Source organism: Lonchura striata, chromosome 17 (assembly GCF_050655825.1).
Source record: "Lonchura striata isolate lonStrDom1 chromosome 17, ASM5065582v1, whole genome shotgun sequence".
NCBI lineage: Eukaryota > Metazoa > Chordata > Aves > Passeriformes > Estrildidae > Lonchura > Lonchura striata.
In genome coordinates, this window is record NC_140719.1 from 6,996,441 (window position 1) to 7,024,090 (window position 27,650).

At 56.8% G+C, this 27,650-nt stretch overlaps 1 protein-coding gene across 1 annotated transcript; it reads left to right on the forward strand.

The window, feature by feature from the left end:
- Window positions 1–2,636: 2,636 nt before the first annotated feature.
- PRRX2 (paired related homeobox 2) lies at window positions 2,637–26,290 on the forward strand. Its single transcript, XM_021551357.3, has 4 exons — window positions 2,637–2,935; window positions 22,561–22,745; window positions 22,919–23,097; window positions 23,664–26,290. Exons 1-4 carry the CDS (start codon window positions 2,692–2,694, stop codon window positions 23,797–23,799), a joined length of 744 nt encoding a protein of 247 aa, XP_021407032.1. The 5' UTR covers window positions 2,637–2,691; the 3' UTR covers window positions 23,800–26,290.
- The last annotated feature ends 1,360 nt before the right edge of the window (window positions 26,291–27,650 follow it).

Genomic DNA, 27,650 nt, shown 5'->3' on the forward strand with positions numbered 1-27,650 from the left:
GGGAACACCAGGAGTGTGTGTCTCAAGCAACCAGGTCTTGCTTGGGATGCCTCGTGTGGCTGGTGGTGTTAAAAAAACGATGCTGAGGAAAAAAAAAAAAAAAAAAAAAAGGGCAAATCCTACAGCTAAAAAGGAAATTGCATTAATACAGATTGTTTTATTTAAAAAAAGCAAACCCTGACCTCTACTTCAAAAAAGTCATTAGACATTCTCCTTCTGAAAGGCCGACAGGGGATATTATTGAAAGGCCAGTTAATTTCTCAATGACTTACTGTTCTTGCTCTGTTCATGGAAATGTGTAAAGAGTTGGAGGGTAATTTAAGGCACCCTGCAGAAAGGTGTGTAAATCTTTGCATGTCTAAAGAAACTTTACCAGACCACTAAGACTGGGGGAAAAAAGAAAGTGCTGGCCCTCTTTTTTTTTTCCCTTTTTTTTTTTTTTTTTTAAACTTTCCTTTGGAACTCTGATCCCCTTTGATCATAAAAAAGGTCATATTTCAACCAAAAAAATATCAGCAATCACAGGGCCCGAGGAAGTGCGAACCCAAGGGGGTTTCACCGACGATTATTCCCTCCATTTAATTATTTAATGCCAAGGACTGAGGGGGAGCTGTCTCCCCTGGAAAAGCCAGACAGTTCAAGAATAAGGTCTGGCCCTAAACAAGGAGGAGGAAGAGGGTTATAAACGGGGGTGGGGCTGCTCCATCCCCCGCTCCTGCCCTCGCCCCTCCATGCGCCAAGACCAGCCACCCCCAAAATAATCCCAGCAGGATGTTCCCAGCTCTGGAGACAAGAGGGGGGTGCTGGGGCATCCCAAGGATGGGGGTCCCCACTGCCCTGCCCCCCTCAGCAGCCAACCAGTGCCCATTGCTGAAGGGTCGGGGCGGTTTCTCCTGGACACGGGGTCGTCTCCATCCTGGGTGGGGTCTGTCCCACGGTGGCAAAAAGCAGGATGGAGTGAGGGAAGGGTGTCACGAAGCTGTGCTGGGTCCCCCAGAGCCTGGTGGTCCCCGGGGGGATGCAGCCACCCTCTCCCCGTGAGCACGGAGCAGCCAGGAGGGCTGCTGGCCATTGATTCGCGCTCCAAAACACTCTCGGAGCGCAGAAGCGCCGCGCACAGCGCTGCCCTGGCACGGGGGGACAGGGGACACGTCCAGCCGGGCTGGGCAGGACCACAGTTCCCATCTTTGGAGCATCCCGCGGGGAAGCAGGAGCAGAGGCAGGGTGACATCAGCCCGAGTGGACAGAACCGGACACCGGAGCTGGCTCCCAAAACGCCCCTGGGGACAGCGAATCGGACCGGCAGAACCCATAAACGGACCCCCCCCAAAAAAGAGGGGGAAGGGAGGCTGGGCTGGATTGTTTGCACACTGGAGGAGCCCCCCGCAGAGCTGGAAAGAGCCAAAATCTGCCTTCAGCTGCACCCCTTCCAAGCTGGAGAGCTCTGGGAAGCCGCTTCCCCGTCAGGAAGATCAGATCTGGCAGCGCTGGCTGCCTTAAAAATCTGCACGCCTCCGACTGGAGGGGAAGGGAGCGCAAGAAAAGCTTTCGGCAAATGTTAAAATAACTCAGCCAGGGGTTTGCCTCCCTCGGCCGTGCTGGAGCAGGGATGTTTATGAGCTCAGAGCCGGCCGAGCTCGCTTGGTTTCGCGTGGAGCCCAGCGCAGCCCCGTCCAAATGTCCCCGCAGCAGCGGGGCAGGAGAGCGGCTGGGATCGAAGGGAAGGAAAAATTGTTTAACCTCTTCGATTTGTGCTCATCGCCCCGAGGCCAGAGCTCTCCGGACACCAGCAACCAGCGCCGGGGCTGCCCCTCTCCCTTCCTCCCTCCCACCGCCTCCTCCCCGCATATCTGTGCGCATGTATCTATATTTATATAGAAATACATATCATTTTAAAGAGGAAAAACTCCTTATTCCCGGTGGCTGGTTTTCATTAGGGAGGTTTCTTTCTAACCCCAAGGGAAGCAGCCTATGAGTTTTTAACTGTGGTGCAGGACGTAATTATCTCATTAAGGCGAGAGAGCCAGGCTTTTCCCAGGAGAGGTGACCTTGCTCCGGGGTTGATGGGGACCGGAGGAGGGGGGTGGTTGGAGGTGGAGGGGGGCCGTGTCCCCCGCTAACCTGCGGGTCACCTCTCCCTCCAGCCCCTCTCCCAGCCCACCCCATCCCTCCCCACGGAGCGCAGCCACTTACACTTGTTGATAGAAGCACTTAAAACAGGGCTGGGGGGTGTGATGCGGATGGGATAAGCGGGGGAGCGAAGGAGGGGGGGAAGCGGCTCTGCCCCCCTCTCTGCCCCCCTTTCCGCGGCTTGGCTGCCGGCGGGGCTCGCTCCCGGGCAGGGGGCAGGTCGCAGGGCCGGGGGGGGCGAGGGGCCGCCCCGCTCGGCTCAGAGCAGGGGCGTTTGTTTGAACAGCTCCAGAGCAAAGAGCAGGGGAAGAAAGTTTGGGCTGGGAGCGTGGTTTTTTCCCCAGACGTCAGCACAAGGCGGAACAGGGGCTGGGGAGGGAGCCGGACTCAGGGCAGCCGTGATTTTTTTCCCCCTTATTTAAAAAAATATTATAATTATTTTAATTTTTTTCTCCTTTTTTTTTTTTTTTTTTGGGGGGGGGGGGGGTGGGTGGGGAAGGGAAAGGGGGCCGGGGAGCGGCCCGGCACCTCGGGCTGGGCTGCGGGCTGGGGGTGGGAGCCATGGACTCGGCGCCAGCCTTTGCCATGGACAAGCCGTTCGCCCCCGGCGCCGTGCGCGGTCCGGAGCCGCCCGAAAACGCTCAAAGCCGGAAAAACTTCAGCGTGAGCCACCTCCTGGACCTGGAGGAGGTGGCGGCCGGTATGAACGGGACCCCCGCGGCCGGACCCCCGCCCGCCGGTGGCGGCAAGGCCATCCCGGAGCCGTCGGGAGGCAGCAGCGGCAGCGAGGCAGCGCCCCAGGACGGTGAGTGCCGCCGGCCCGGGATGGGCTCCCCGGGGATGGGGCAGCCGCGGGGCGGGCACCCCGGACAAAAGGGTCGGTGGGGAGAACTGGGGCAGCGATGGAGGCGAGCTGCGAGTGCGTCGGCACCCCCGACGGCTGCGGCAGAGGGACCCCGCACCGTGAGAAAGGGACCCCGCACCCGGGACAGGGGCACAGGGACCCCGCACCCATGACAGGGGCACAGGGACCCCGCGGCAGGGCAGGGGAACAGGGACCCCGCACCCGGGACAGGGGCGCAGGGACCCCGCACCCGGGACAGGGGCACAGGGACCCCGCACCCATGACAGGGGCACAGGGACCCCGCGGCAGGGCAGGGGCACAGGGACCCCGCACCCATGACGGGGGCACAGGGACCCCACACCCGGGACATGGGCACAGGGACCCCGCACCCGGGACAGGGGCACAGGGACCCCGCACCCGGGACAGGGGCACAGGGACCCCGCGGCAGGGCAGGGGAACAGGGACCCCGCACCCGGGACAGGGACACAGGGACCCCACACCCGGGACAGGGGCACAGGGACCCCGCGGCAGGGCAGGGGCACAGGGACCCCACACCCGGGACATGGGGCACAGGGACCCCGCACCCGGGACAGGGACACAGGGACCCCGCACCGGCCGCCTCCTCGCCGGCACCGGAGGTGTCGGGCCCGGGACGCTCCCGGGAAGTCGCTCCGTGCCGGGCTGCGCGGCCTGCGGTGTCCCCGTGTCCCCCCGGGCTCCCGGTCTCGGTTTCCGGGCGCGGGGAGCGGGGACCGGGACACAGCGGGTCCCGTCTCCCGCATCAGCGGGGACAGAACCGGGGCTGGGAGAGGAGAGCGGCACCGATCCGGGACGCGGTTTCATGGCGCTCGGTCCCGGCCGCAGGCGCGTTTTTAACGGGACAATCCCGCTCGCATCTCTCCCTCCGCGCCGCTCCGCCGGTCCCGCGCATCCCCGCTCCGGTGCTGCGGCGGGGGTGAGGAGGGTTCGCCCCATTCTCGGAGCAAAGCCACAGTGCCGGGGCAGCCGACGGCCCCCAGAGCCCCGCGGAGCCGGGTGTCCCCTCGGGACACAGAGGTGACAGAGGGCAGGCAGAGCGTGGGGTGGGGGTGCAGCCCCGCCGTGCCCAGAGCCCGGGGCAGGCACCATCCCCGAGGGGTGCCATTCCCCAGAACTCTCCCGGCTGGGCCGTGCTACCCCAGGCTTGTTTTCTACAGCCCTGGGGTGCTGACAGCCCTGCCGAGGGTCTGACCCGTGCCTGGCCGGGGTGCACAGCTCACCCGGGAATCTGTGCTGTTGAAGGGGGCTCAGTCCCTTCGATCCCCTCCGGGTACTCTCTCTGTCCCCTCCCGTGGCTCCTACACCGAGTGCAGGTCTGGAGCATCTTTCCCCAACCCGCAACTCCTTCCCTGCACAGCCTCCTCCCTTCATGGAGCAGCCCCACCGAGCCCCAGCTCGCGCTGCTGAGGGCTGGCCGCTGCTTTTTGGGATGGTATCTGGTATTTTCAGTGTTATTTTCCAGCCTCCCTGCCTTTCCCTTGGGTTTTGTTTGTGCTTGCAGCAGTGGCTTTGGGGCTGTGGGGAGGGTTTCTCGTGCCTGTGGGTCTGTAGGGGGACAGGATTCCGTGTGGGATCAGCGCAGCTTTGGGAAACGCAGCCCGCAGCAGTCTCACAGGGCTGTTTGCAAAACAGCAGAGAAACAACAGCTCTGCTGGGCTCCTAAAGCACCCAGAGAACTCAGCGCGGACCCAGCGCGATGCAAAAAACAGAGCGAGGCTGCACCATCACCACAAGCCTGTTCTTCACCCTAAAAGCCCATTCCTCCCTGGCAGGGGCCCTGGGGTTTGGTCTGCAGATCCCAGCAGTGCTGGCCCATGCGAGATATTTCCCATTAGCACCTGTTCTGGCAAGCTTGCACGGATGGAGACACCATCAGCATCTGGAATGCTCTGACAGGCTGACCAGCAGTTGAAGCATTTCTGATGTTGAAAAATACCCGGGAGCTGAGAGCAGTGGGCAAGAAGAGAGCAAGGAAACAGAGACAAGAACCTGTGTGCACGCAAAGCTGGACCTCTGAGACCCTTACCTGCTGCCACTGCCTTAACTGAGATGCAATTTCCTAATTTGAGATGGGGAGACTGGAAATACCAGGCAAACGTCCTGCCTTTGTGAGCACCAGCCTTTTGCACCAGATCTGCGATGACAGCAAAGGAACTTTTACTGGTAACCTTATATTTTATTGGCATCCTGAAATAAAACAGCCTCTCGGCGTTTGCTCTCACCTTCCTCCCCACCCCCGTGGGGTTTTTCTGCCAGATGCAGGTTTGGAGCCCCGCAGTTGGTGGCAGTGGGATGCAGGGCCATGGTGCCCCTGCAGCTCTCTGCAGGACGTGGCTCTGAGCTCCAGCCAGGAGCCCTCGGGGTCACTGTGCTGCTGGGTTGGAGGAAGAGCAGCCCTGAACCTGCTGTGGAGCTGCTGGGCCCCCTGCAGCAGGCAGGGCTCACCGGGGGCTGCGCTGGCAGAGCTGGCACAAGGATGCTTTAGGCAGCCCCAGGCTGTGCCCACCCCAACAAAACCCCCTCCCCTTCCCCAGGGAAGCTGCAGTGAGAGCTTTCCATTCCCGAGGTTGGCACAGCCAGAGAAGCTCCGGGCAGGGGTTTATTCTCTGCAGAAGGGGATTCAGCCCTTTCTGACCTCACCCAGCCCCACCCCACAGCCCTTGGCACACCTCTCCTCCAGCAGTCCCTTGCAGGGCTGGCACATCCCTTCCTGCTGGCACTTTGGAGGCTTCTGAGGACCAAAGCCATGCCCGACTCCCTCTCCAGCCAAGGGGCTGCTCAGCCCCTGCCTCGGCCACAGCCCCAGACTGGCCCCGAGTGTGCCTAGCGTGTCCTCCTGGGACGGCGAATACAAATATCTGTGTAACACATTGCTCTCATGACACCCAAAAATCAGAAATCCCACAAGCCAGGCAAGAGCGAGGAAAAGTCAACAGGGTGGTGAGAGCTCATTCACACCCTCATCTTCGTCTTCATTCTCCCCTGGAGTGGTGCAGCAGCCTCCCATGGAAAACCTTCGGCACAACTTCTGAGGTCTTGAAAGCTTGTTCACCTCCTTTCATTAGACTAACAAATAATGTGTAACGCGAAACATCTGTTAACAACAGCCCTTAATGTTCTCAAGATGATAAAGCAGGAGGGTAATTTTAGCCAGCAAGCCTTGACTGATGGCTTTTCAAACAATGAACTTACTTTTGGTGCCGCCTGGGGATGGGAGAGGGAGTCGTGCACTGGCTCCACTTTGGGGCTGAAAACTCAGAAAGAGTCACTTTTGTCACAGCTGAGCTGTGGCCCCTCCACGGGGATATTTTGGCATGGGGAAGGCATGCATTGATCGTTTATTTGGCTGGGATCTGGCAGTTGGGATGGGGAGGCGTGGTGGCCCCTGGACATCCCATTTTCAAAAGAGTGCCTGGAGCTCCTTCCTCATCCCCTGGGATGCTCTGACCTGTTCTGGGGCTGTGAGGATGCTGAGCAGAGCAGTGATGCAGGACAGGAGAGAAGCAGCAGCACACAAAGGGGCAGAGGGCATTAAGATGTTGTTACACCAAATTGGCTTTAATTATGTAAACCAGAGCAGCTGAAAGGGGAGAGGAGAGGCAGGGAGGGACAGGGACCTGGTATCAGAGGCAAAAGGGGACTTGGTCCTGGAGTTAAAGCAGTAGCTGATTGCCCCAGGTAGCCCCAAACTCCTCCCAGGGCTTGGGTACTTTCCCTGAGGCAGAGCCACCCCAGCTGATGTCCCTGTGATGTCCCAATCCAGGGACTGTGGTGGCCCTGGCTCACAGGACCAAGTTTGGCTGTGCTGCTGTGCCTTCCCAAATACCACTTGTCCCCATCAGCCGTGGGCACAGCTCAGGGACACCTTGGCCCCTGTGGCTGTGCTGGCAGGAGGCAGCTCTGTAACACCACGGCTGGGATGTGCCTTTGGGGACGTGTTTTTGGGGATGTGCCTTTGGGGATGTGTTTTTGGGGACATCTGTGCACAGAGATGCCCCAGCTGGTCCCAGTTAAACCCAGTGCCATTAACTCCTGGCTGATTCCCTGTGCCTCAGTGAGACTGGGCCATGGGCACAGGGACACAGCTGAGGCCCCCCTGCCCTGTAACCCAGACCCAGCAGAGCTCTCTCTCCAGCACCCATCTGCTTTCCACAGCCCCAGACCTGCTGGGCACCCTCCAGGCTGCAGTGCTGGGAGGTTTTCCTGGTTTCTGGGTGCCGGACCAGGGACAGGCAGCGGTGCAGGGAGCCCCTGTGGAGGGCAGGAGGCTTTGGGAATTGTCTGATGGATGTGGCTCAGCTCTCCAAGGAGAGGTCCCTGCTGCTCAGGGTGGCATCAGGGTGTTTGCCATGGGCTGAGGGGGGCAGCGGGGCTGGGCTGCAGCATTTACAGCACCCACCATCCCTCACTGCTCCCCAAAACAGCCCCGGCCGAGGTGCCTGGCTGCCCTCCCAGATCTCCTGCAGGGCCCTGGCTGGGGACAGTCCCTGCTGGCAGAGCTGTGAATGTGGCATCTGAAGCAGAGGGGGAGGTGAATCCTCTCTGTCCTTGTAAGGGCAGCCCAGCCGGGTGGGTGGCACCGGGACAGGAGCCATCCTTGCCCTCAGTGACCAGACATCCCCCTGTCCCCAGCCTGGGGACACCCCAGCCTGGAGGGCTCTGAGGGCTGCAGCCTCAGGATGGGGTTTTTCCCCTTGTACCCTTGGGGAGGGGACAGTGCTTGTCCAGTGTGTGATGCTGGCAGGTCCCCAGTGCACCATCCAGCAGCAATTAGTCAGTAAGCACCAATTAATTTGTGTAGGAGATCCCACCCTGGCCATCTCCCAGCCCTCCAAATTTGTTTTTGCTTCCTGCAAGGATGGAGGGAGGGATGGATGGATGGATGGATGGATGGATGGATGGATGGATGGATGGATGGATGGATGGATGGATGGAGGGGGAACCTGACAGGTCCCAGCTCATCCAGAGGTTTCCAGCCACTCACAGGGAGCCCAGCATATCCCAGTCAGGAAAAAAGGGGCTGTGGGGAAGGACCCATGCTGTACACCCCAGGCTGATGCAGGGGACAGGGGACAGCCCCAGCCTGCAGCCAGGCTTCCCCCTCCCTGACTGGGGACACCCTCGCTGTGATTCTTGTCCTGTGTCTCTGCCACAGGATCACTGTCCTGCACGTGGTCACCTGCCTTGGACAGGAGGAAACGGATTCCTCAGGCCTTATCTACCCAAAAACTGCTGTGGGGTGGGAGTGCTGCTGCTTTCCCATGGCACAAGCAGCATAAAGGGCTGAATGGGGTCAGCAGCACCCTGCAGAACCAGACAGAGCTGCACAAATCACTGCCAGGCACAGGCAGGGGTGGGGACACAGCTGGAAGAGACCCCAGGTCCTGTAGAGCTTCTGGCATGGGGCTCACCCTGCTACCACCCCTCTGAGCTTCCCTGTGCCCCCCAGCCCTGAAGGGTGACACACACTCACCATCCCACTCGTCCCCCAGTGACATCCACTCAGCCTCCTGCTCCTCCTGTGGGGACACTGGGTCCCCATCCTGCCCTGCCCTGTGCCTGTGTCAGGCTCTTACTGCCTGCTGGCACCAGGGCTCTGATCTGGGGAGAATTTGCCCCCGGATGAGCTGAACACCCACACCTGGGCTCCAGGCTCCCCCCACCCCAGCTCGGGGGGCTGTGGGCTGGAGAGGGGCCCCAGGAAGTTGCCCTGCCCACGCTGAGCCCTCCCCAGGGCACGGGGAAACACATTCCAGCACGTTCCTGCAGCGCTGCAGGGCTCTGCGGGGTCCCCACACGTGCTCACTGCTGGGCTGGGAGAGCTGCTGCCAGAGCATAAAGGGAAAAAAACCCAAACTCAGGACCCGGGGAGATGGGAACCCTCTGGTTGGGGGAGCCCAGGAGCTGCCCCAAGAGCTTGGCTGGGCCAGGAGGGCAGGAAAATCACTTTTCTCCCCGACTTCTCAGCACTGGGATTTTTCTCTACTCGGCACCCCCAGGTTTTGGCAGGCATTGCTGTGGGGGATGCTCCTTCTGAAGCCACTTTCCAGCAGGGAGAATCAGTGTGACAATGTCCAGAGGGGACACTGGAGGGGTCCTGCATGTTGTGGGGACACAAGGCTTTACCCCACTTCCCTGGGAGCCCTGGCAGCACCCACTGAAGTGCTTTAGTCCCCAACAGCAGCTCAGACACCCCCTGACACAGCCATGCCCAACCCAGGAGGGTGCTGGGGTGCAGGGACACCTTGCCTGTCCTGTCCCCCTGGGCTGTTATGTCTCACTCGACCTGGAACAGCTCAGTGCAAGACTATTTCCCCTTTCTTTTGGGCTGTTATTTCAGGGAATGGGGCTGATTCACAGGAAAAATATGAAATTTCGACTCTGTGCAGCCAAGATGGGTGAATTTCAACGAATCAGCATTTTAAGAGAGCCTGGGCGTGTGTGTGTAGCTGGGAGGCTGATGAAATGATTTGGGGCTTTGAGTCTGTGTGTTAGAAACCCTCCTCCCTCCCAGGGGCTGATCACCCCTTCACCCAAGGCTGATTTCCTCCAGCCAGGGGGAATTATCTCCCCAGGGCTGTAACATCATGGAGCTGAAGGGATGAGGTTTGAAGCAGGATGGGACCCGGGTGCTTCAGGATTGGCAAAGGCTTCGTCCCCACACTGGCACCTCGCTCCCTCCCTGCAGCATGAGCAGAAGCTGGAAGGAGTTATCATTCCAGGCTGGAATCCCTGAGCCAGGGAACTGGGTCAGAGCATCCTTTAAAATGCTGGAGCTGAGCAAGGGTTTAGACCAGGGTTAATGCAGATCAGGTTTTTCCTGGCTGGAAAAAGCAACTGGGAACAGAATGGAAGTGTGGTGGGCAGAGGCAGCCACCCCCTGCCTGGTCTTGGTGATGCCCAGAAGGGTCAGGGAGGATGGGAACAGCAAAGTTTTGGGGAGAAAGGCCTGATTTGAGATTTCATGGCAGTTTTCCGATGCCTGTTGACCAGGACTGCCCCGAGAAACTGCCGAACTACTTGTTTTTCACTGAACAACCCTAAATTTCCGCGAATTAACACAAAAAATTCCTCCCCTCGCCCTTGAGGCATGATGTTTTTCTTTTGCCCGAGGGACGCATGACCGCGGGCGATGCTCTCCAGCCTTCCCACGGCGTGACGAAACGCCCTGTCCGTGCTCAGCATCCCTCAGGACCCTGCGGTGCCCCGGGAGTGCCCCCCCAGCCCCGGGAGCGCCCGGGCACCGCTGGCACCGGGGCAGCTCCTCAGCCCCGGGCAGCCCGGGTCGCACTCGGGGAATTGCGGGCTAAAGGGGATGCTGATGTTGCAGGAATTAAGGGGAATCGCTCCAGCTGTGGGGGAGTGAAACCATCCTGGGGACATTAGGGGGGACATTCGGGATCCCCTTGGCCACCTCGTCCCTTGCAGCCCCGCCGCGCACGGCGCGGGTGCAAACGGCGGCTTGGAGGGTGTTAATTGAGCAGGAGAGATAACGAGGCTGCGGTGCTGCTCTTTCCTGCGGGTTTGGGGGGGAAGCAGCCCCTGAGGGGCTGGGCAGGGCTGGGGGGACAGTTCAGGTCCCGGGGGATGCCGGGCGGGCTGGGAGCCTTCCGAGAGCGGCAGCGCCAGCCGCCGGCCCCCTCCCCTTCCCTCCTCATCCCCCTTTGAGCGCACATAATAAAGCAGCTTTTCAGCTGCGGCTGCAGTGATAGATCAGGAAGAATTGTATGAGTCTATTAAAGTCTGTGTGTCTCTGAATGGAGACTGCGGCTAAGCCAGGCGCCAGGCTCGCGCATTGAACCAGATGTGGAGAGGCGCCATCCTTTCCAGCCACTGAATCCGAGAGGCTGCAGGCTTCACACGCAAGGAAACTGGAGTGCACATGGCAGGGGAGCCGGGGGAGCGGCGGGGAGCGCACGGCAGCGGGGCGAGGGGAGGGGGCACAGCCCGCAGCTCCCCCGGGCACCGCAGCCCGGCCGCGGCAGCGCTGGGAGCGGGGGGCTCGGCTGCCGGAGCCCCCCAGGCTGGGCACTGCACCCCGAGCTGGGCAGGGCATCCACGGGGCAGCTGCGCTGAGCCTTGAGCTGCTCAGGGCATTGCAGGGGGGGTTTGGAGGGGCTGCTCTGAACCCCAAGAGGTGCGGGGGGTCGGCATGGTACCAGGTCATGCAGGGCATGGCTGGGGTGGGGTGAGGATTGTGCTGCACCCCAAAGTGTACAGGGCAATGCCAGGTGAGTGTGCTGGGGTTCCACGGCACCCCAAAGTGTACAGGGCAATGCCAGGTGAGTGTGCTGGGGTTCCACGGCACCCCAAAGTGCACAGGGCAATGCCAGGTGAGTGTGCTGGGGTTCCATGGCACCCCAAACTGCACAGGGCAATGCCAGGTGAGTGTGCTGGGGTTCCACGGCACCCCAAAGTGCACAGGGCAATGCCAGGTGAGTGTGCTGGGGTTCCATGGCACCCCAAAGTGCGCAGGGCAATGCCAGGTGAGTGTGCTGGGGTAGCACAGCACCCCAAAGTGCACAGGGCAATGCCAGGTGAGTGTGCTGGGGTTCCACGGCACCCCAAAGTGCGCAGGGCAATGCCAGGTGAGTGTGCTGGGGTTCCACGGCACCCCAAAGTGCACAGGGCAATGCCAGGTGAGTGTGCTGGGGTTCCATGGCACCCCAAGCTGCTCAGGCTGTTGCAGGGGGAAGCGTGTGTGGCACTGAGCCATTCAGGGGAATCCTGCTGTACCCCAGGTCGGGAGGTTGTGCTGCACCCCAGGAGGCACAGGACACTGCCAGGGCTGTCAGGGGTGACGTGGGGGTGGCAGTAGCAGTGGTGGTGCAGGGGAGTGCTTAGGGGACCCCAGGCACAGCACTGGGGTGCAAAGGGCCTGGTCCTGCAGCAGCACAACTCAGGAGGGCACAGGATGGGTCATGGGTGACTCCTGTCCCCTGACCCACGCTGCTCCATAGAGAAGTCCAAAATGGAAAGACAGAAGGAAGACAGGAAAGACAGAAAGATGCCATCCTGCTGGGGACAGCGGTGGCTGGCAGCTCATGGGGCTGGTGCACCCACGGATCCCATGTCCCCAGCAAAGGGGTGAAGCAGAGCCTGTGCAGGGGACACAGGTGACATGGGGACAGCCACTACAGGGCTGGGCTGGGCTTGGGCTGGGGCAGCTGCCACGCTCCTTCCTCACCATTTTCACTTTCTCATCTGGGCTGGCCACATGGCTGTAATTTGGGGGTTGTAAATACCTCAGGGGAATTTTTAAATTTTAAAAAAACTGTTTTCATTTAAATTAAAAGACACTCAAGCAGTTCTATTAGTATTAGAGGTTTATAAAACTTAAAACAAATGTTGAAATTAAACTACCAGGCAATGTCCACTTCTGGAAGCCCTCTGCTTGTTTGACATGACCCAGAGACCCACTGGGCAGTAAGTTTTAATTCTGGATGAGAGTGTCAGGGTGCCCAGAGTGGCAGGAGGGTGCTTGGTCTCCCTGGGGAGCTGGAGGGGATGAAGGTTTGGAGGGATGAGGGTGAGGTCTCAGCACTGCTGACCTTTGTAGGAGCAGGACTCTGACGTTCCTGTCTCCATCCTGCATCCTCTGATGTCCTTTTCATGGCTGGCACCTGCCCCCAGCAGCCTGACTGTGATCCTGTCCCCGCCATGCAAACTTCTGCTGTAACCTGGAAACAGTTAACCAGGCTGGGTTAAAAAAAAAAAAAAAAAAAAAAAAAAAAAAAAAAAAAAGATACGAGCCACTTATTAAAATGAATGTTTTACAATAAATTTGGCGAGAGGCCACCGACCTCAAATGAAAAGCAGACCGGAGGACAGCGATGCTGCTCTGGCAGGGGCTGCCGGGACGTCGGTGTGTGCAGGCGCCCACGAGGGTCCTGCTTGGAGCAGGGCTGGGATGGGCTCCCAGGGGGGCTCCCCCCCATCCCACGCCCTGGCCAGACGTGCTGGTGTCCACGGTGGCCGTGGAAAGGGCTCTCAGCAGGTGCTGCTGCTCACTGATAAATGGGTGCTCAGCGATTTGCTGAGCACCTTTTTGGCTCAAAACAGAGAAGGGATTTGGGGCAGTGGCAGTGGGCAGCAGGAGGGGACATCATGGGAATTCTCATCATTCCCCCTCATCCCTGCCCGCCTCCTTCCCCCCCTTGGCAATGACCCCGATGCAATGGGGTCTCTGCTTTAACCTCGTGGGGCTGGTGTTGGGTTTCAGTGCCAGATGCCACTGGGGCTGGCTTGCCTGGGCTTTTGCCTATTAAATTTCAAAAAACCACCTTTTTGTGGGGGGGCTGGGGAGGAGAGGAAGGCTGGGACTGCCATGCCAGGGGTCCCTGGCTGGGAGCCAGCCCTCCACACAACGTTCCTGCTGTGCAGCCCCGGCTGATTTAGTTTTATTTTTGAAACACTGAGCAAAAGTCCCAGTGAGCTCTCAACACTGTGATGGCCTGAGGCACCCCCCATCCCCTTCCCAGCCCCCAGGAAAACTCACTTTGCAGTTAAATCCAGGATTTTGGTGGTGCTTTGCAATGTGAGTGCTACTCCTGGGCCAACGCTTGTACAAGTCTCATTAGTGTTAATTAATTACATGTCTGTGTCCTGCTGGGAAACCAGGTAACCTGTTATATCACATGTGAACGATGTTGGCACCTCTGTGGCTGCATTGTGGACGCACCAAATGGTGCCTGAAAGGTCTGCAGGATGGGAGGGGAAGCAGCATCTGCCGTGCTCAGCCTGATGTAGGGCAGCAGGGTCCAGCATCTGTCCCACCATCCCCTCTCCAGTGGCTGTGGGGAGCCACTGTGGCTGTTCCCTCTGTCCAGACCCTCGCTGTGGTGCCTGGGGCTGACCCAAATCCCAGCATTTTGGCCACAGGGTCTGGGCTGGCTGTTTCCCTGAGCCACAGATTCACACATCTGCGAGCCACCACCGTGCTGCCACTCTCCATGCTGGGCTGTTCCAGCGAGCTGGCAAAGCGGGGAGGCTGCATCCCCAAGGGGCAGCATCCCCAGGAGCACCCCAGGGTGCTGCAGCGGTGTGAGGTGCAGGAGAGCCTGGGCATTGCTCTCATCCCTCCCCAGGAAGGTCCTGGCTGGGAGATGAAAGCAAGCTCTGCAGTGAATGTCTCCTTGCTGGGAAAGCTCCTGGCTGGTGCTGGCTGGGGGAGAGCCAGCGCCTTTTGTTGGTCCCTGGGCCTCCACCGTGGGGGTTGGCAAATTCACAGGAGAACAAAATGAAAATTCCTGCTCCCCCGTTGGTCGGTGCTGCTCAGAACTTGGCTTGGATCAGTCAAACCCACCACGCTGTCTTTTCCTGAGGCACTTGGCTGTGCTGGGAGGGCTTTGGCTCCTGCTGCCCCCAGCCCTGCAGCCACAAACATCCGTCTGAGGAGCCCTTTGGTCTGGCACAGCCCCTCGGAGCATGAAGCCAGGAGCACCCATCCCGACATCTGTCCTGTCTCCCCATCTCCTTCTCTGCCATTTGTAGGGGACACCCAGACTGGCACAACTGGGGATGAATTTTTGGAGGCTTTGTGTGACCCCAGCCCCAATTATGAAAAGAGAGACCCCAGAAGGGTGCAAACCCCTTTGAATTGCACGTTCCCCTGCCATGAGAAGGGAAGATGCCAGATCCTGACCTCTCAGAGCCACTGTACCCAGCAAATCCATGCAGACAGAGGACTTCCAAGAGCCTCTCCTCCTCACCGTGCCGTTCCTTGGGGGGCAATTTGGGTACTCACTGTGGAGCAGCTCCCCAGCTCTGCCCCAGCCCAGCTCCTCCTCAGCTCTGTCCCCTTGGAGCGCTGACACAATGGAGGCAGTGGTGGCTCTGGAGCGGGGACAGCCCATTGTGTCAGGCTCCTGTGAACACACGGGACACTCCTGGCAGCTCCCGAAAGCCTGAGCCAGGCTGGGGTCACCCCATGCTGGCACAGCCCTGCGAGGGAACATTTCCCCAGCAGAGCACCGAGCCCAAGGGATGGGTCCGGGCTGGCTGCCCTGGGCTGGTGCCACCATGGGGGCACAGCCAGGCAGTGTGAACCCCACAATGGCCCCACAACAGCCCCACAGTGCCCCACAGTGCCCCACAGTGGCCCCACAATGGCCCCACAGTGGCCCCACAGTGGTCCCAGCTCTGGCTCCGAGCCGGGCGGGTGGGAAAGCGCAGCCAGAGGCCTCGGCCAGTGCCGGCACTGCCGCGGCTCTCGAGGCTGTTTCTGGGGCAGTCAGGGGGTGCTGATGGTGCCAGGCTCTGTGGTCTGCATCCTCACACAGGGTTGGGGCTGGGACCAGGAGGCTGGGCTGCATCCCGAGCCAGTGAGCCTGGCAGCAGAATGTGTCCCTGTCACCTTCTCCAAAGGTCTGTCACAGGCAGTTCCCACCCCCAGGTAAAAGGTGGGTGACGGCACCATCTCTCCCGGATCCCTGGGAGAATGGACAGAATTTATTGTGCTGCTCAGCCTACTCCCCTTACTCCCACCAGAGCTTTGTGGCCAAAGATGTTCCCTATCCCCTCCCTGAGGCTTGACAGCATCCCACCAACCCTGCCTCCTCCTTCAGGGAATGTGGCTGCAATTAATTCATTAAATGCTTCCGCTGACGCAGGAGTTGGCTGTGCCAAAACACCATTCCTGGGGCCTGGCCTCAGCTGGGTGAGCGCTGTGCTGGGCTCTGCAGGAACCTCTGGCCAGGGCAGTAGCCTCTGGCATGGTGGGAAGTGCTGGGAATGGTCAGGGACTCCTGAGCACTCAGAGCCTTGGGGCTTTGCCTGCAGCCCTGTGGATTTCACCAGCTTTCAACTTTCAGGGCATCCTCTCTAAATCACAGCACAAGACTTGGCTGGCTGGTTCCTCACCTGGTGTCTCCAGCATCTGCTTCCCTTCTTCATTCTTTTCATTATCTTCCTCCTTCCTCACTGCGCTGATCTTCTCTCTCTTGTGCACCTGGGCTTTGCAGCACAGCTGCCCTTGCTCCAGAGTCAGCTGGAGAGCCAGCTCTGAATCCACTCACAGCTCTCGGCAGTGAATTTGGTGGCTCATTCTGGGCTGGAACCATCCCTAAGGGAAGCAGTGTGTCATGACATGGGGATCTTCCTTTTCACATCCTTTCTTCTCCCAGTACCCATCTAAGCATCATGTTTCTAATGCATTTGCTGCACTAATAATGAGCTAAAAAAAGGTTTCAGTGCCACCACTGGGTTACCAGCACAAGCTGGACACACCCCACAGGGATCCAAGGATGCTGCTGGCTCAGCCAGGACCTTCCTGGTTTGTTCTGGCTTTTAGCTGGACTTGCTGTGATGGGTGCTCAGAAACCACACACCATCCAGGGGTGCAAGGGGAAAACCTCCTGGGCTCTGGGGGTGCAGGCTGTGCACGGAGCATCCCTGGGGCTGCAGCACAGTTGGGCAGGATCTTCCCAAAAACTGTGTGTCTGTGTGGCTGGGGGGAGCAAACTGTGGTGCTGGGTGGTTTCTGGCTGGTGCAGAGGCAGCTCTATAACCATAAAACAGGCTGCTGCTGCCTGTCAGTGAGCACAGGCTAAGGCCCCCCCCGGGACAGCCTTGGCCTCTTTCTTGGTCCAGGCTTTTGCTGCTCCTTTTGAACAGAGACACTTTTCCCCCAGCAAAACTGGCAGCCTGTAAAAACGTGTCAGCGTTTCAGTTTTTTCACAATTAATGAGGTGAAACATCCTCGGAAACATTTCGCTGTAATGTTTCTCCAGTAGCTGGGACTTGCCCCTCTCTTAAATTTTTCATGTACGCCACTTGAGCCGAGAAAGTTTCCTTCGGACTCAGCACATTTGGACCCCCCCGGCTTCAGCCTCCCCTCAGAGCCTTCAGCATTCCCGGGGTCTTTGTGAGGGTGGGGCTGGGCTGGAGGTGGGACAGGGAGGGGCAGTGGGTCAGGATGAGGAGGTGGGAGCCTTCTCCCAGCAGTGGGAGCCTGGGGAGGGGCTGACAGCCCTCGTTCCCCAGGGATACCCTGTCCCCCATCTCCGTGGCTGTTCCTAGGGTGAGTATGGACCTCACAGCATCATGCCGAGTAAAGCTGGGGTTGGCATCCTGAGAGCAGGGTTTGGTGGCCCCAAAAGCTTCTCCCCTGGTTACTGGGGTGAAACAGTGCAGAAAATGGGAATTCCACCGATGTGGTTTTGCCCCCGGGCTGGTGCTGGGTTGGTTCTGTGCGCCCAGGCTGGGCTCGTGGTGGGGTGCAGGAAAGGCACCTCACCTGGGTGATCCAGAACTTGTGGAGGGGCAGGTTCCTGGCTGCTTCTCAGCCCCCCAGGCTTTCCAAGGTGATGTGGGGACATTAAAGACCTGTTGTGGTGTCGGCATCTCCCACTGCAGCAAACCCCGTCCTTCCTGTGCCCGTGAGCAGGGACAAGTGCCCAGCTTCCCTTTGGCCTCTGGAGCATCCCTCCTGCTATCCCTCCTCCCTGCAAAGCCCTGGTAAGACCCCCTGGGCTTCCAGGCTGTTCCCAACTGCATCCCAAGGCAGGGCCAAGTGCTGGAAGTGGCTGCTGGAAAGAGGGGTTCCCTGCACTTGGCAGCCCGTGCACCCCCAAGCCACACCTTGGCTTCGGGTGCCTCAGCTGAAGGCTGTGGAACAAAACGGAGCTGGAGTGGGCACAGACCATGGAGGGGCAATTCCCAAACCCCAGAGCTTTGCTGCAGCTCGCCGCAGTCCGAGGGGAAGCGCTTCCTCCCCACGGCGTGATTTAGAGGAACAAATTAAACAATTGCACATGAAGCTTTGGCAGACGTCATCGCCGGAGCTCTCCTCGCTTCCCCCGAGTGTATAAAGGGATGAAGGGAGTGCACATGTTTACCGAGAGAGACCATGGGAGAAACGAAAGACATTGTTTTTCCAAAGGATTTCTTGGCTGTAAAAGACCTCCACCACCCTGCGGCTTCCCTGATGAAGGCCCAGCGTTAATTTGTTAAATCCACATCAAGTGCCCAGAGAACCCGTTGTTTATTTTTGCTAATTCAGCCGGCCGAGATCAAATTGGGGTTTTATTTGTTAAGGATAAACCTTAATTAATAAAAGCTATTTATTTGGCTAGAGCCGGCCACAGCCTGAGGGTCAGATATGCCACGATCATTATTTCAAGTAAAACAAACCCAAAATGTCTCTCAACAGTTTGAAAAACGTAGAAACTTAGAGGGCTGAATTTATTTGTCTTAGGAAGAATTTACAGCTAATTCCCTCCAGGCTATTTCAACCCTTAAATTATACCCAAGAAGCAAAAAGGAGGAAAAAAAATGCCATTCCAGGCGTAGCAGGGAAGTAAATGGTACAGCAGATTTGATCATTTTGGCTGGGGGGGGGTGTGAAAAATTTAAAGCTTAAAGGGTCTTTGGCAAACTGCTCGCAAATAAATGGAACGTGTGAAATAATTTAATGACAGAAAACGTTTCAGGGCCATGGGGGCTGCGGTGCAATGGAAAATGAAACACGTTGGAGGAGATGTAGCCTGGGCTTTTTGCGTGAGAGGGTTGAACTTGCTGCCTTCTGACCTGAAAAATGGGGGTATTTGCACCCCAAAGCCAAGTAGTAGAGCTGGACTCAGGAAAACTTGTTCCAGGATGTGTTGGTAGTGGCAGGGAGAGGGGTTTGCAGCATCACCTGGGGAAGAGACAGGCTGGCAGCTGGCTGAAGTGACCATCTGGGGTGGCAGGGGTGGTGCTGGGCAAATACCACGCTCTGGATGAGTATTTTGCAAATAAACCCCCCAAACTGGGTGTCCAGAGGGGAGACTGAGCATGGCAGGCAATAAAGCCCCAAGGGAGGTTCCCTGCCTGCGTGAGTGAGCTGCTGGGATGGTCGGTGCGGGTGGATCTGCACCCCAGCTGCTCTGAGGCCATTTACTGGGCACTAAGGGAGCTCCTGAGGCAAACCCCAAAGCCTTGGTGGAAATCAAGTGAAAATTACCTCTTTACAGTGCTCATCAGCAGCTGTGGGAGGTTGGGGGCCCTGCCAGTGTAAGGGCCCCCCTTGGCAAGCCCAGCACTGAGGGCTGAGACCTGCTGAGTTGTTCCTGTGGAAAACTGATGGAAGCACAGAGGGAAAAGGCAAGAGTGGGAGAAGGGGGCTTGGTTGGTGGCCAGCTGAACCAGCACAGCTCTGACCTGGGGGTGGTGTTGCCTTTGCTCCCAGGTTCTCAGTGTAGCACAGCCCAGGCTTGCCATCATTGGAGCATTCTCCACAGGGAGAAGGGTTTTGGGGTGACTCCCAGCACCCCGTGGCATCTGCAGGGCACAGCGCTGTGCCCAGGCTGTCTGCAGCTCTCAGGCAGCACTGCCTGGGGCAGGACAGCCCAGAGAGGAGGCTGGAGGTTACCCAGGCCACATCCAGCACCCCAAAATTCATCCACATCACGGGTGAAAAGACTCCTGTCTTTCCTAACAGTCTAGGGAAATTTAAGGCTTTTTTGTGAGGCACATTGGGCCCATCCTGCTCTGTGCAAAGCCCCCGTGCCTCCCTCTCCCCATCCTCCCCCGCATGTCATCTTTCGTTATTCAGTAATGCTATCCCCCCTGTTTTCCCCCTTTCCTTGCATTTCTTTTCCTTTCAGCGGAAATTGTAATCAGTGGAAGATAAATACAGGGAAGGTGGCTGGGGGGAAGGCTCAGGAGTCCCTCTGACCTCAGGGTTGGCCAACCAAACTGGTCCCTTCAGCCCAAATGAACCCCCAAATTATGCCTGACAAAGGCAAGGGTTTGGCTTTCTCCATAATCTCCCCAAGCACTGCTGTGGGACAGAACAATGATGGTGGGAAGCTGCTTTTAACTTTGTGCAATTACAAACTCTTATTCCTGGGAGCCCATCAGGCTGGGGAACTGATTTCCAATTCCTCCATCAAGGTGTCAGCGGGTCTGGTTAAATCCGAGTCCTGCTGATGGCCGTGAGAGGACAGGGGGTCTTCAGGGGACCCAACTTATCCCTTTTCCCATTCCTTTTCTGATGCCACAGAGAATTTAGCCATGCTCATTTCTGGGAAGCTGATTTGGGGTTATTAAAGCATCTCTGATAGAGAAGATCCAGCCTGACTGTACACTGTAAACCTGTCAGGCACTCACCACCAGCAATTGGGGTGGCATCTGTCTGGTCCCACAAGCCTGCAATGCCTGAGCTAATGAGGAAAAGATGTTGATGCATTACCAAGGCTCATCCCTAAGCAGAGCAGAGGATCCAGGCAGGCACTCCATGTGTGGAACTGCCTCCCTGCCATAGAGAGATGCCCTGGAAAAGGTGTGGAAGGCCTCTCCATTAAAAGCAGCAATAGGGGCTGAACAAAATGCCCCAGAGCTGGCATGGCCCAGGGTTTGCAGGTCTCCAAAAACCCAGGAACCACTGGGGCTTGGACACATCCTGATCCAACTCCAGTCTTAAACCTCGATCCCAGCATCACTGCCAGCCCCATAGAGGAAGCACTCAGCACTACTTGTCTCCTGTGGCTGTTTAGCTCTTCCTTCTGTGGGTTGGAGGAGATAAAGACCAGTCAGAAATGTGGCCAGATCCTACAGAACTGGATTGAGAGTTAATTTTAAAAAAAACTTTCCGCCTTCTCCTTTCTTTCAGCCAAATTAGAGTGGGCAAGGAAAACCATCACTATGGAAAAGTTCTATAGCCAGGTTTAAATTGAGGACAAAGCCAAAGGGGGGTTATAAATTTTATTTATACACTTCCCAGGGTGCTGTTGAAATCACTGCCAGTTTGGTGGGGAACAGTGGGTGCCCTTGTGACTAGACCTTTTGAACCAAACCCTGATCTACCATTTCTCCAGAAGCCCTGTGGCATGGTCATAAACCCACATGGAAACCTCTCACCCTGTAACATCCTGTAGCTCTTTCCCAGCCTGATGGTTCCCATTTCAGTCCCAAGCTCCCAGAAAACTCTGGGACAACCATGGCTGGACTTACGTATTTTAATCCAGCAGCTCGTTAGCTCGCTGAGGGAAAACAGGACCAAAAAAGGAGTTTAACTAAAAGGGGCAACTGGAAAGCAAAGGACTGGCAGAACATTTGAAGCTGCAGGAGGAAGTGCTGGAGGGAATTCTGAGAATTTTATTTGTGAGCCTTTAGACACGATTGGTGGTGAAGGGCAGCCCATGGTTTCCTGGCTGGGGAAAGGGTCTCAAACCCACACATATTTCAGGCACTGTCCATCGTGTCTTCACCCAGCCAAGAAGGCCATGTCCAAAATACAAGATCAAAGATTGTTGATGGTCAACCAAGGCCAAGTTGCACCTACAGCACAATGAAAGACCCAGAGAAATGCCAGTGGCTGCAGAAAGGCCTTGGGGGAATGGTGTAGTTGGGCACATAAGAGTCGTAGGGACTTGATGAAAAACTTACTGTTGGATATTTCATGGCTTGAATTATTCAGAGTTAAGGTGCAAGAAGGTTTGTCTGGCCTTAAAGATCTTAAAGTTTCCTCTTGCTCAACAGCTTGATGGTATCTTGAAACAGCAGAGTTAATATCCCTTCCAGTAGATTTTGTTTGTTGCTCAAGCATTATCTGAAAATGCTGGACTTATTAAATAAGTATCACGATTAATATTATTAGCAAATATTTAATTTGTGAGCATATTCAGGGAGTGGTGAGTTCTGCCACCCTGCCCTCTGCAAGGATATAGAGCAGAAAGCCCCAACATACCCTTGCCATGAATCAGAATGTCATAAAATTATTAACATTTCAAATAATTCCAGAATGCTTTCCCACCAGTAGGTACAGATTGGATCCAGATGCTTTATTAACAGAAAGAATCATTAACCAGTACCTCCACAAGGGAGAACAACAGCGCGTCGTGCTCCCCACGAAGCCTTTGCTGGGTGTCTCGGAAAAAGGCTTCATAAAATTGCCCAAACCTTATGATATTAGTGACAAAGAGGAGATTAATCTCAGCCTGGCTGACAGCCCAAGATCAATACTGAGAAACCAGACTACACCCTCAGCTTCATGTTTCCATGAGCCAGCAAAGCCAGAAATAAACACTGCGGAGGCTGAGCCCTGCGAGATGCGGTGCCGCTCGTTCTGAGCTCTGAAGAACAGGGCTGGAAGAGCAGATGCTTGGCTGCAGTCCTGTGTCACCTTGGGGACATGCCACAGCTGGGGCTCAGGGGGTGCTGGAGGTGGGAGCTGAGACCCACATCTTGGAGGTGTTTTGGTGCTGAATTTTCATCACCATTCATGAAAGGTTGACTTAAAGTCTTAGCAAGAGCCGAGCTCCAGTTTGGATCAAGTGCAGCCCCAGAATACACTGAGACTGGTATCCAAAATCAGGTCAGCATGGTTTTAGCCAGATGTCAAACCACCACAGGCCTTGGTAAATTTTGGGGTTAACCCTGAGCTCCAGCAAGTTCCAAAATGGGTTTTGATTTTCATGGACATCACAGGGTTGCACATATGCAGCTCCCCACAGAGTCCCAGGTGCCCGGAGGGAGCGTGGCTGGCACAGAGCAGGACACTGCAGACCCCCAGGAGGGTCTCACACGGGTCTGGCTCTCATGTGGCTTCTGTTCCATCCCCACAGGCGAGAGCCTGAGCCCAAGCTGCGGGGCAGCCAAGAGGAAGAAGAAGCAGAGGAGGAACCGCACCACCTTCAACAGCAGCCAGCTGCAGGCTCTGGAGAGGGTCTTTGAGAGGACGCACTACCCCGACGCCTTTGTGCGGGAGGAGCTGGCGAGGAGGGTCAACCTCAGCGAGGCCAGAGTCCAGGTGAGCACAGGTTTGTGTGAAAGCAAACAACACCCTCTGCCTCGCCCCCAGGCAGGAGCAGGGACTGTCCCCTCCCTTCTTTCATCCTGCACATCACTGTGACCCATAGGACAGATGTTTGGGACATCCCTGCGTGCACCGGGTCCCCACTGACCACCTCTCCCCTGCCACAGGTGTGGTTCCAGAACCGGAGGGCCAAGTTCCGCCGCAACGAGAGGGCGATGCTGGCCAACAGATCGGCATCGCTGCTCAAATCCTACAGCCAAGAAGCAGCCATTGAGCAGCCCATGGCACCACGACCCACTGCACTGACCCCTGAGTATCTCTCTTGGACCAGCACCTCCCCGTACAGGTAGGTGGAGGCTCTGGAGGAGCAGGGGAGGAGGTGGCCATGGGGTAGGGCTGCCTAGAGACTACTCCACTGCTGCAGGAATGCAGCTCTGTGCCACTGCTGGGGATTGGGGGAGTTTTATGAGGCTGAAAGGAGCTCATCTGACTTGGCTTTGGGAACCATTTCAACTCTGTCTGAACATCCACTGCCCAATGCTGAGCAGGCTTCCCTGTCTCCTTGCATTTTGGGGCTGGAGCAGGCGCCCTGGTCCTCGCAAGGGATTTGCTTGGCCTCGTGCTGACCCTTCCCACATCTCGGCACAGGAGGTGGCATGGGTCCCTTCTGGTTCCCAGCTGTTCATGTTCAGCCATCACATCCAAAAGCACAAAGCAGGGCCTCCTGGTGCATAGTTTGAGGGGGTTCCCACATCCATCCAAACCCATAAAAATGCTGAAGCCTTGGCTGTTCTTGTGAGAGATCTCCAACAGGGAACAGCCAGCCTGGTCTGGGAAGCCAGCAGGACCACAAAGGGCATGGGGTCTTCTCCATGGGCCACTGCCTCATTCCTCCCTGCTCCCTCCCTGCAGCACTGTGCCCTCCTACAGCTCCAGCGGGACCGCAACGCCCGCCCAAGGGGTGAACATGGCCAACAGCATCGCCAGCCTGCGCCTCAAAGCCAAAGAGTTCAGCCTCCATCAGAACCAGGTGCCGACCGTGAACTGAGCAGGGCAAACCCCATCCCGTGGCCTCCTCCAGGATACAGCGTGGAGCTCCTGTGCCGGTCCAGGACAAATCCGCCGCCTGCCCAACACACGTGCCACTCATCCAATGTCTCAGCATCTTCTCTCCTCTTCCCTTCCCTTCTGAAGGTAGAGTCAGTCCCAGGCCGAAGTGGCACATAATTATAGCCACATATGGAGCGAACTTGGTTAGAAACTTGCTTTTCCGCACACCCTTCTAATAACAGCTATATATACACACATACCCCCCACACGCTCTTTGAGGACAAACAGACTTGCCAAGGGAACGAGAATTTGCTTCCAAACATGGAAGGATCTTGGACTATTGGATTTGACCAATTTGGGTATCTTGCCCAGAGAGCCAAAGAGTTATTGGGTCTTCTCCTCCCGCAGGGACAGTGTGGGAGGATCACGAGCCCCCCTTTCCACCAGGCTGTGACTTGCAGCGCTCAACTGTGTGTGCCAAAGCTGATCCATGTGTTCGTTTCTTTGTGCAACCCCAGCCACAATGTGGGGTTTGGGACTTCCCAAAGTTTGGGACTTTGGGAAGCTGATGGCTCACCCATGCCATGGCCAGTCTCAGCCAGCCCTCTGCACAGTGCTTCCTGCATTTAGGAGCTGCCTATGCTGATGGCATCAGGCTTTGTCCCATCCCAGAGGGGCAAGCAGAGCTGCAGCACCTCAACAGACCCTCCTGGAGCCTGTGAGCTCTCCCGTGAGCTGGGGATGCATCGCCAATCCCCAAGCAGGCACCGCTGCCCTGCCTCGGTGGATTTGCCAGCGATTCTGCAGAGCCCCAGGTCATTGAACAGTCCCAGGGAATGAGAAAATTGGAAAAAGCTGTTGGGTTTCAGCTGAGTAGGCGGCTCCCAGCGCTTCGTGCCAACGAAGGCTTCGCCTTCCGGAGGCACAGCCTCCCCGTCGGCAGCTCCGCAGATGTGCTCGGGGGTCTGGGGCCGGCAACTCCATGGGGGGAGGCTTTTTTGGTTTTGCAGAAAGGAAATGGTTTCCCCCTCATCCCACCCTGCTGTGCAGCCTAATGAGGTTCCAAGGTGGGACGTGCAGGGGATGGACGTGGGGTGGGCAACCTGGCCCTCATCCATGGGACTGAGCTGGGGAGAGATGCAGCCTCCACATTCCCCTGCCAGTTCTGCAGCCAGAGTGCTGGAGGTGGGGTGTCCCTGTGGACAAAGCCCACTGGAAACCAGATCACACTTTCCTCACCCACTGGAAAGAGCCACCAGCCAAGCACGGGGACACCACCAACTCAGAGGGGTGGCCTGGACAGAGAAGACACAAACCAACAGGGGTTGGTTTGGGGGCTGCAGCAACAGATCTGAGGACAAAGAGCAATTGCTGAGGTACCTCCACCAGGTAAACATCCTCTGGTTGGTGACACCGAGGCTGAAAGTGCCACAGTTACAAAGTGCCCACCTGAGTCCCCACAGCTCCAGGAGCATTCTCTCCCATTCCCACTGGGCTCTCACTGCAGCTGCATGTGGGACCCAGTGGCTGTGACACCAGGGCCATCAGCTAATGCCAGCATGGGGGGACTCACCCAGCACCCAGAGCTGGAAACCTGGTGGGAGAACCATCTCCTCTGCCTGGGGGTGAACCAGCCCCTCCATCCTGCTCCAGCCCTGGCCTTCTCTGCTCTACAGTGCAGGCCCCAGCTGGGAACAGCTACGTTCTCCTCCTCAAGCTTGGCAGGCAGGGAGAAAGCACAGCCTGACTGATCCTGTCCACCTCCTCCAGGGAGCAGTGTCACCCTAAATACCCACCCTCTGCCCCATCTGTATTTCCAGGGCTGGGATCCCTCCCATTTGTCATGCCAGCTCCCCACTCTGCACGGAGACCTGCCAAACCAGGGGGAAGAGGCATCCACTGTGGATCAAGTCATCCACCCTGAGAAACACCACTTGGGGCAGGAGGAGGGGGCCAGAGGGGTCCTATTCCCATGGAAAGAACAGGGCTCTTTTTACAGTTATACAAGATGAAACCACAAGGATATAAATGTTGCTGCCTCTTTGAGAACATTAATGAAAATAAACCCATTTAATAGTTTGCAGATGCTGTTTCTGTAAACCTAAAAAAAGCAGGGAATAAATATTTCTTCACTAAATATCTATATGTATATATATATTTGAAAACATTTGCTCCTAATCTTAGGGCCCCTCCTTTGCCGTGCTTTTGGCAGTTTATCACAGCTTGTCAGTCAATGCTGAAATGCTGAACTCACCAAGAAGAGATACAAATTGCACCCATGGAGGGGTAGCAGGACCGAAGGATTATTGTAATCTAAGCTCTCTCTCGCCCTTTCTATTTGTACATTTCAGTTACTTGTAACGAGATCCATGGTGGATTTGTTTTTGGTTTTTTTTTTTTTCTTCTGCATGTCTGTGTTTTGGAAATTTTTGTAAGGTTTTTGTAAAAACAACTCTTGTGAAATAATGGAGGAATAAATATTTTACTGAGTAGAGACGTGTCAGTGCACGTGATAGGGACCTGAGTCTCCCATCACCAGCCACTGTGGTTTCCCCACCTATCCTGGACAAGCAGCCTGGGCAGAAATTGAATTTAGAGGGAGCAAGGAGGGTCAGATTCTGCACAGAAATTGAGCTGAAAGAAACCAGTGGGTCAGAAATAAACCATCAGATTGTAGAGCACTTTCCAGGGAGCAAAGGCCCAGAGAGGCAGAGCAGGCACCGAACACCCAAAACAAGAGGAATCAGTAACCAGGCAAGGGCAACACCAAATAGTTGAGGCAGCCAAAGTTAAGCTCACAGTGCTGAGCTATCAAGGAGCAGATTTAATGCAATGGGGAGAAGCGTGAAGATGTGCCCAGGGGAAACTGCCCAGAACATGCTCAGACTGAAAGGCAGCGAGTCAAGAGGCAGAACTTTCTAGGAAAGGATCAGAGAGCAAGGCAGAAAGTGTCCTCACTGCACAAATAAAGCCTGAAATCCACTGTCCCAAGATATTGTGGAGATCAATGCTACGGTGTATTCAGAGAGGGTGAGAACATTAATGGGGGTAGGTGTGTGTTGGTGCAACGTGGCAGGGATTCAACACCCTGTGCAGAAAACTGCTGCCCTCCCGACTTCCAGGAGAGCTGGGAGGAGAAGGGACCCCTGGGTTTCCCTTGTTTCTTTTACTTGCCTTCACCTTCTGAGCTGCAGCAGCCTCCTGTGAGGCCAGCTCACATGGTGTCACTTACAGGATGTCTCTGTCACCTCCTCCTCCTCCCCAGCCATCCTCAACCCCCTCGCACAGCCAGGGGGTTCACAATGCTCTCCCATGCACCCAGAGAGGCTCAGCTCCATGAGAGCCACAGCAGCAGTTCCCTCCCAGCAGCAGCAGCTTTTGTCCCTCCCATCACCAGTGACCCACGTGGATCCAAGGCTGGGGAAGGCAGGAACCCTAAACAATGCATTCCAGCTTTCCCTAGAGGGGAACAAGACTCTTCCCTGCAACAGCCAGCAGGAGAACATATTGGACATCACCCCAGGCCCACCATGGTCCCACACACTTGACCATCCCTGCCAAACTGCTCTGCTGCTGCTTTGTAACCACTTGTTTATTCAGTAAGTGGCTTGTAGATCATTAAGGCCAATTGTCCAACCTCCTGCATATAGAATATCACCCAAGCAGCATCCTCATGTCCTCAGCACGTGGCCAGTGCAGAGCATCCCCTTGGAAAGCATTCAGCCCTGAGTCAAGAGACCTTTGGAAGTGATGAACTTATGGATCCCAGGGCAGATTCCTCCAGTGACTCATCACTGTTGACTGCTGGAAATATGTCTCTTATTTCCTGCCTGAACTGTCCCAAATTCA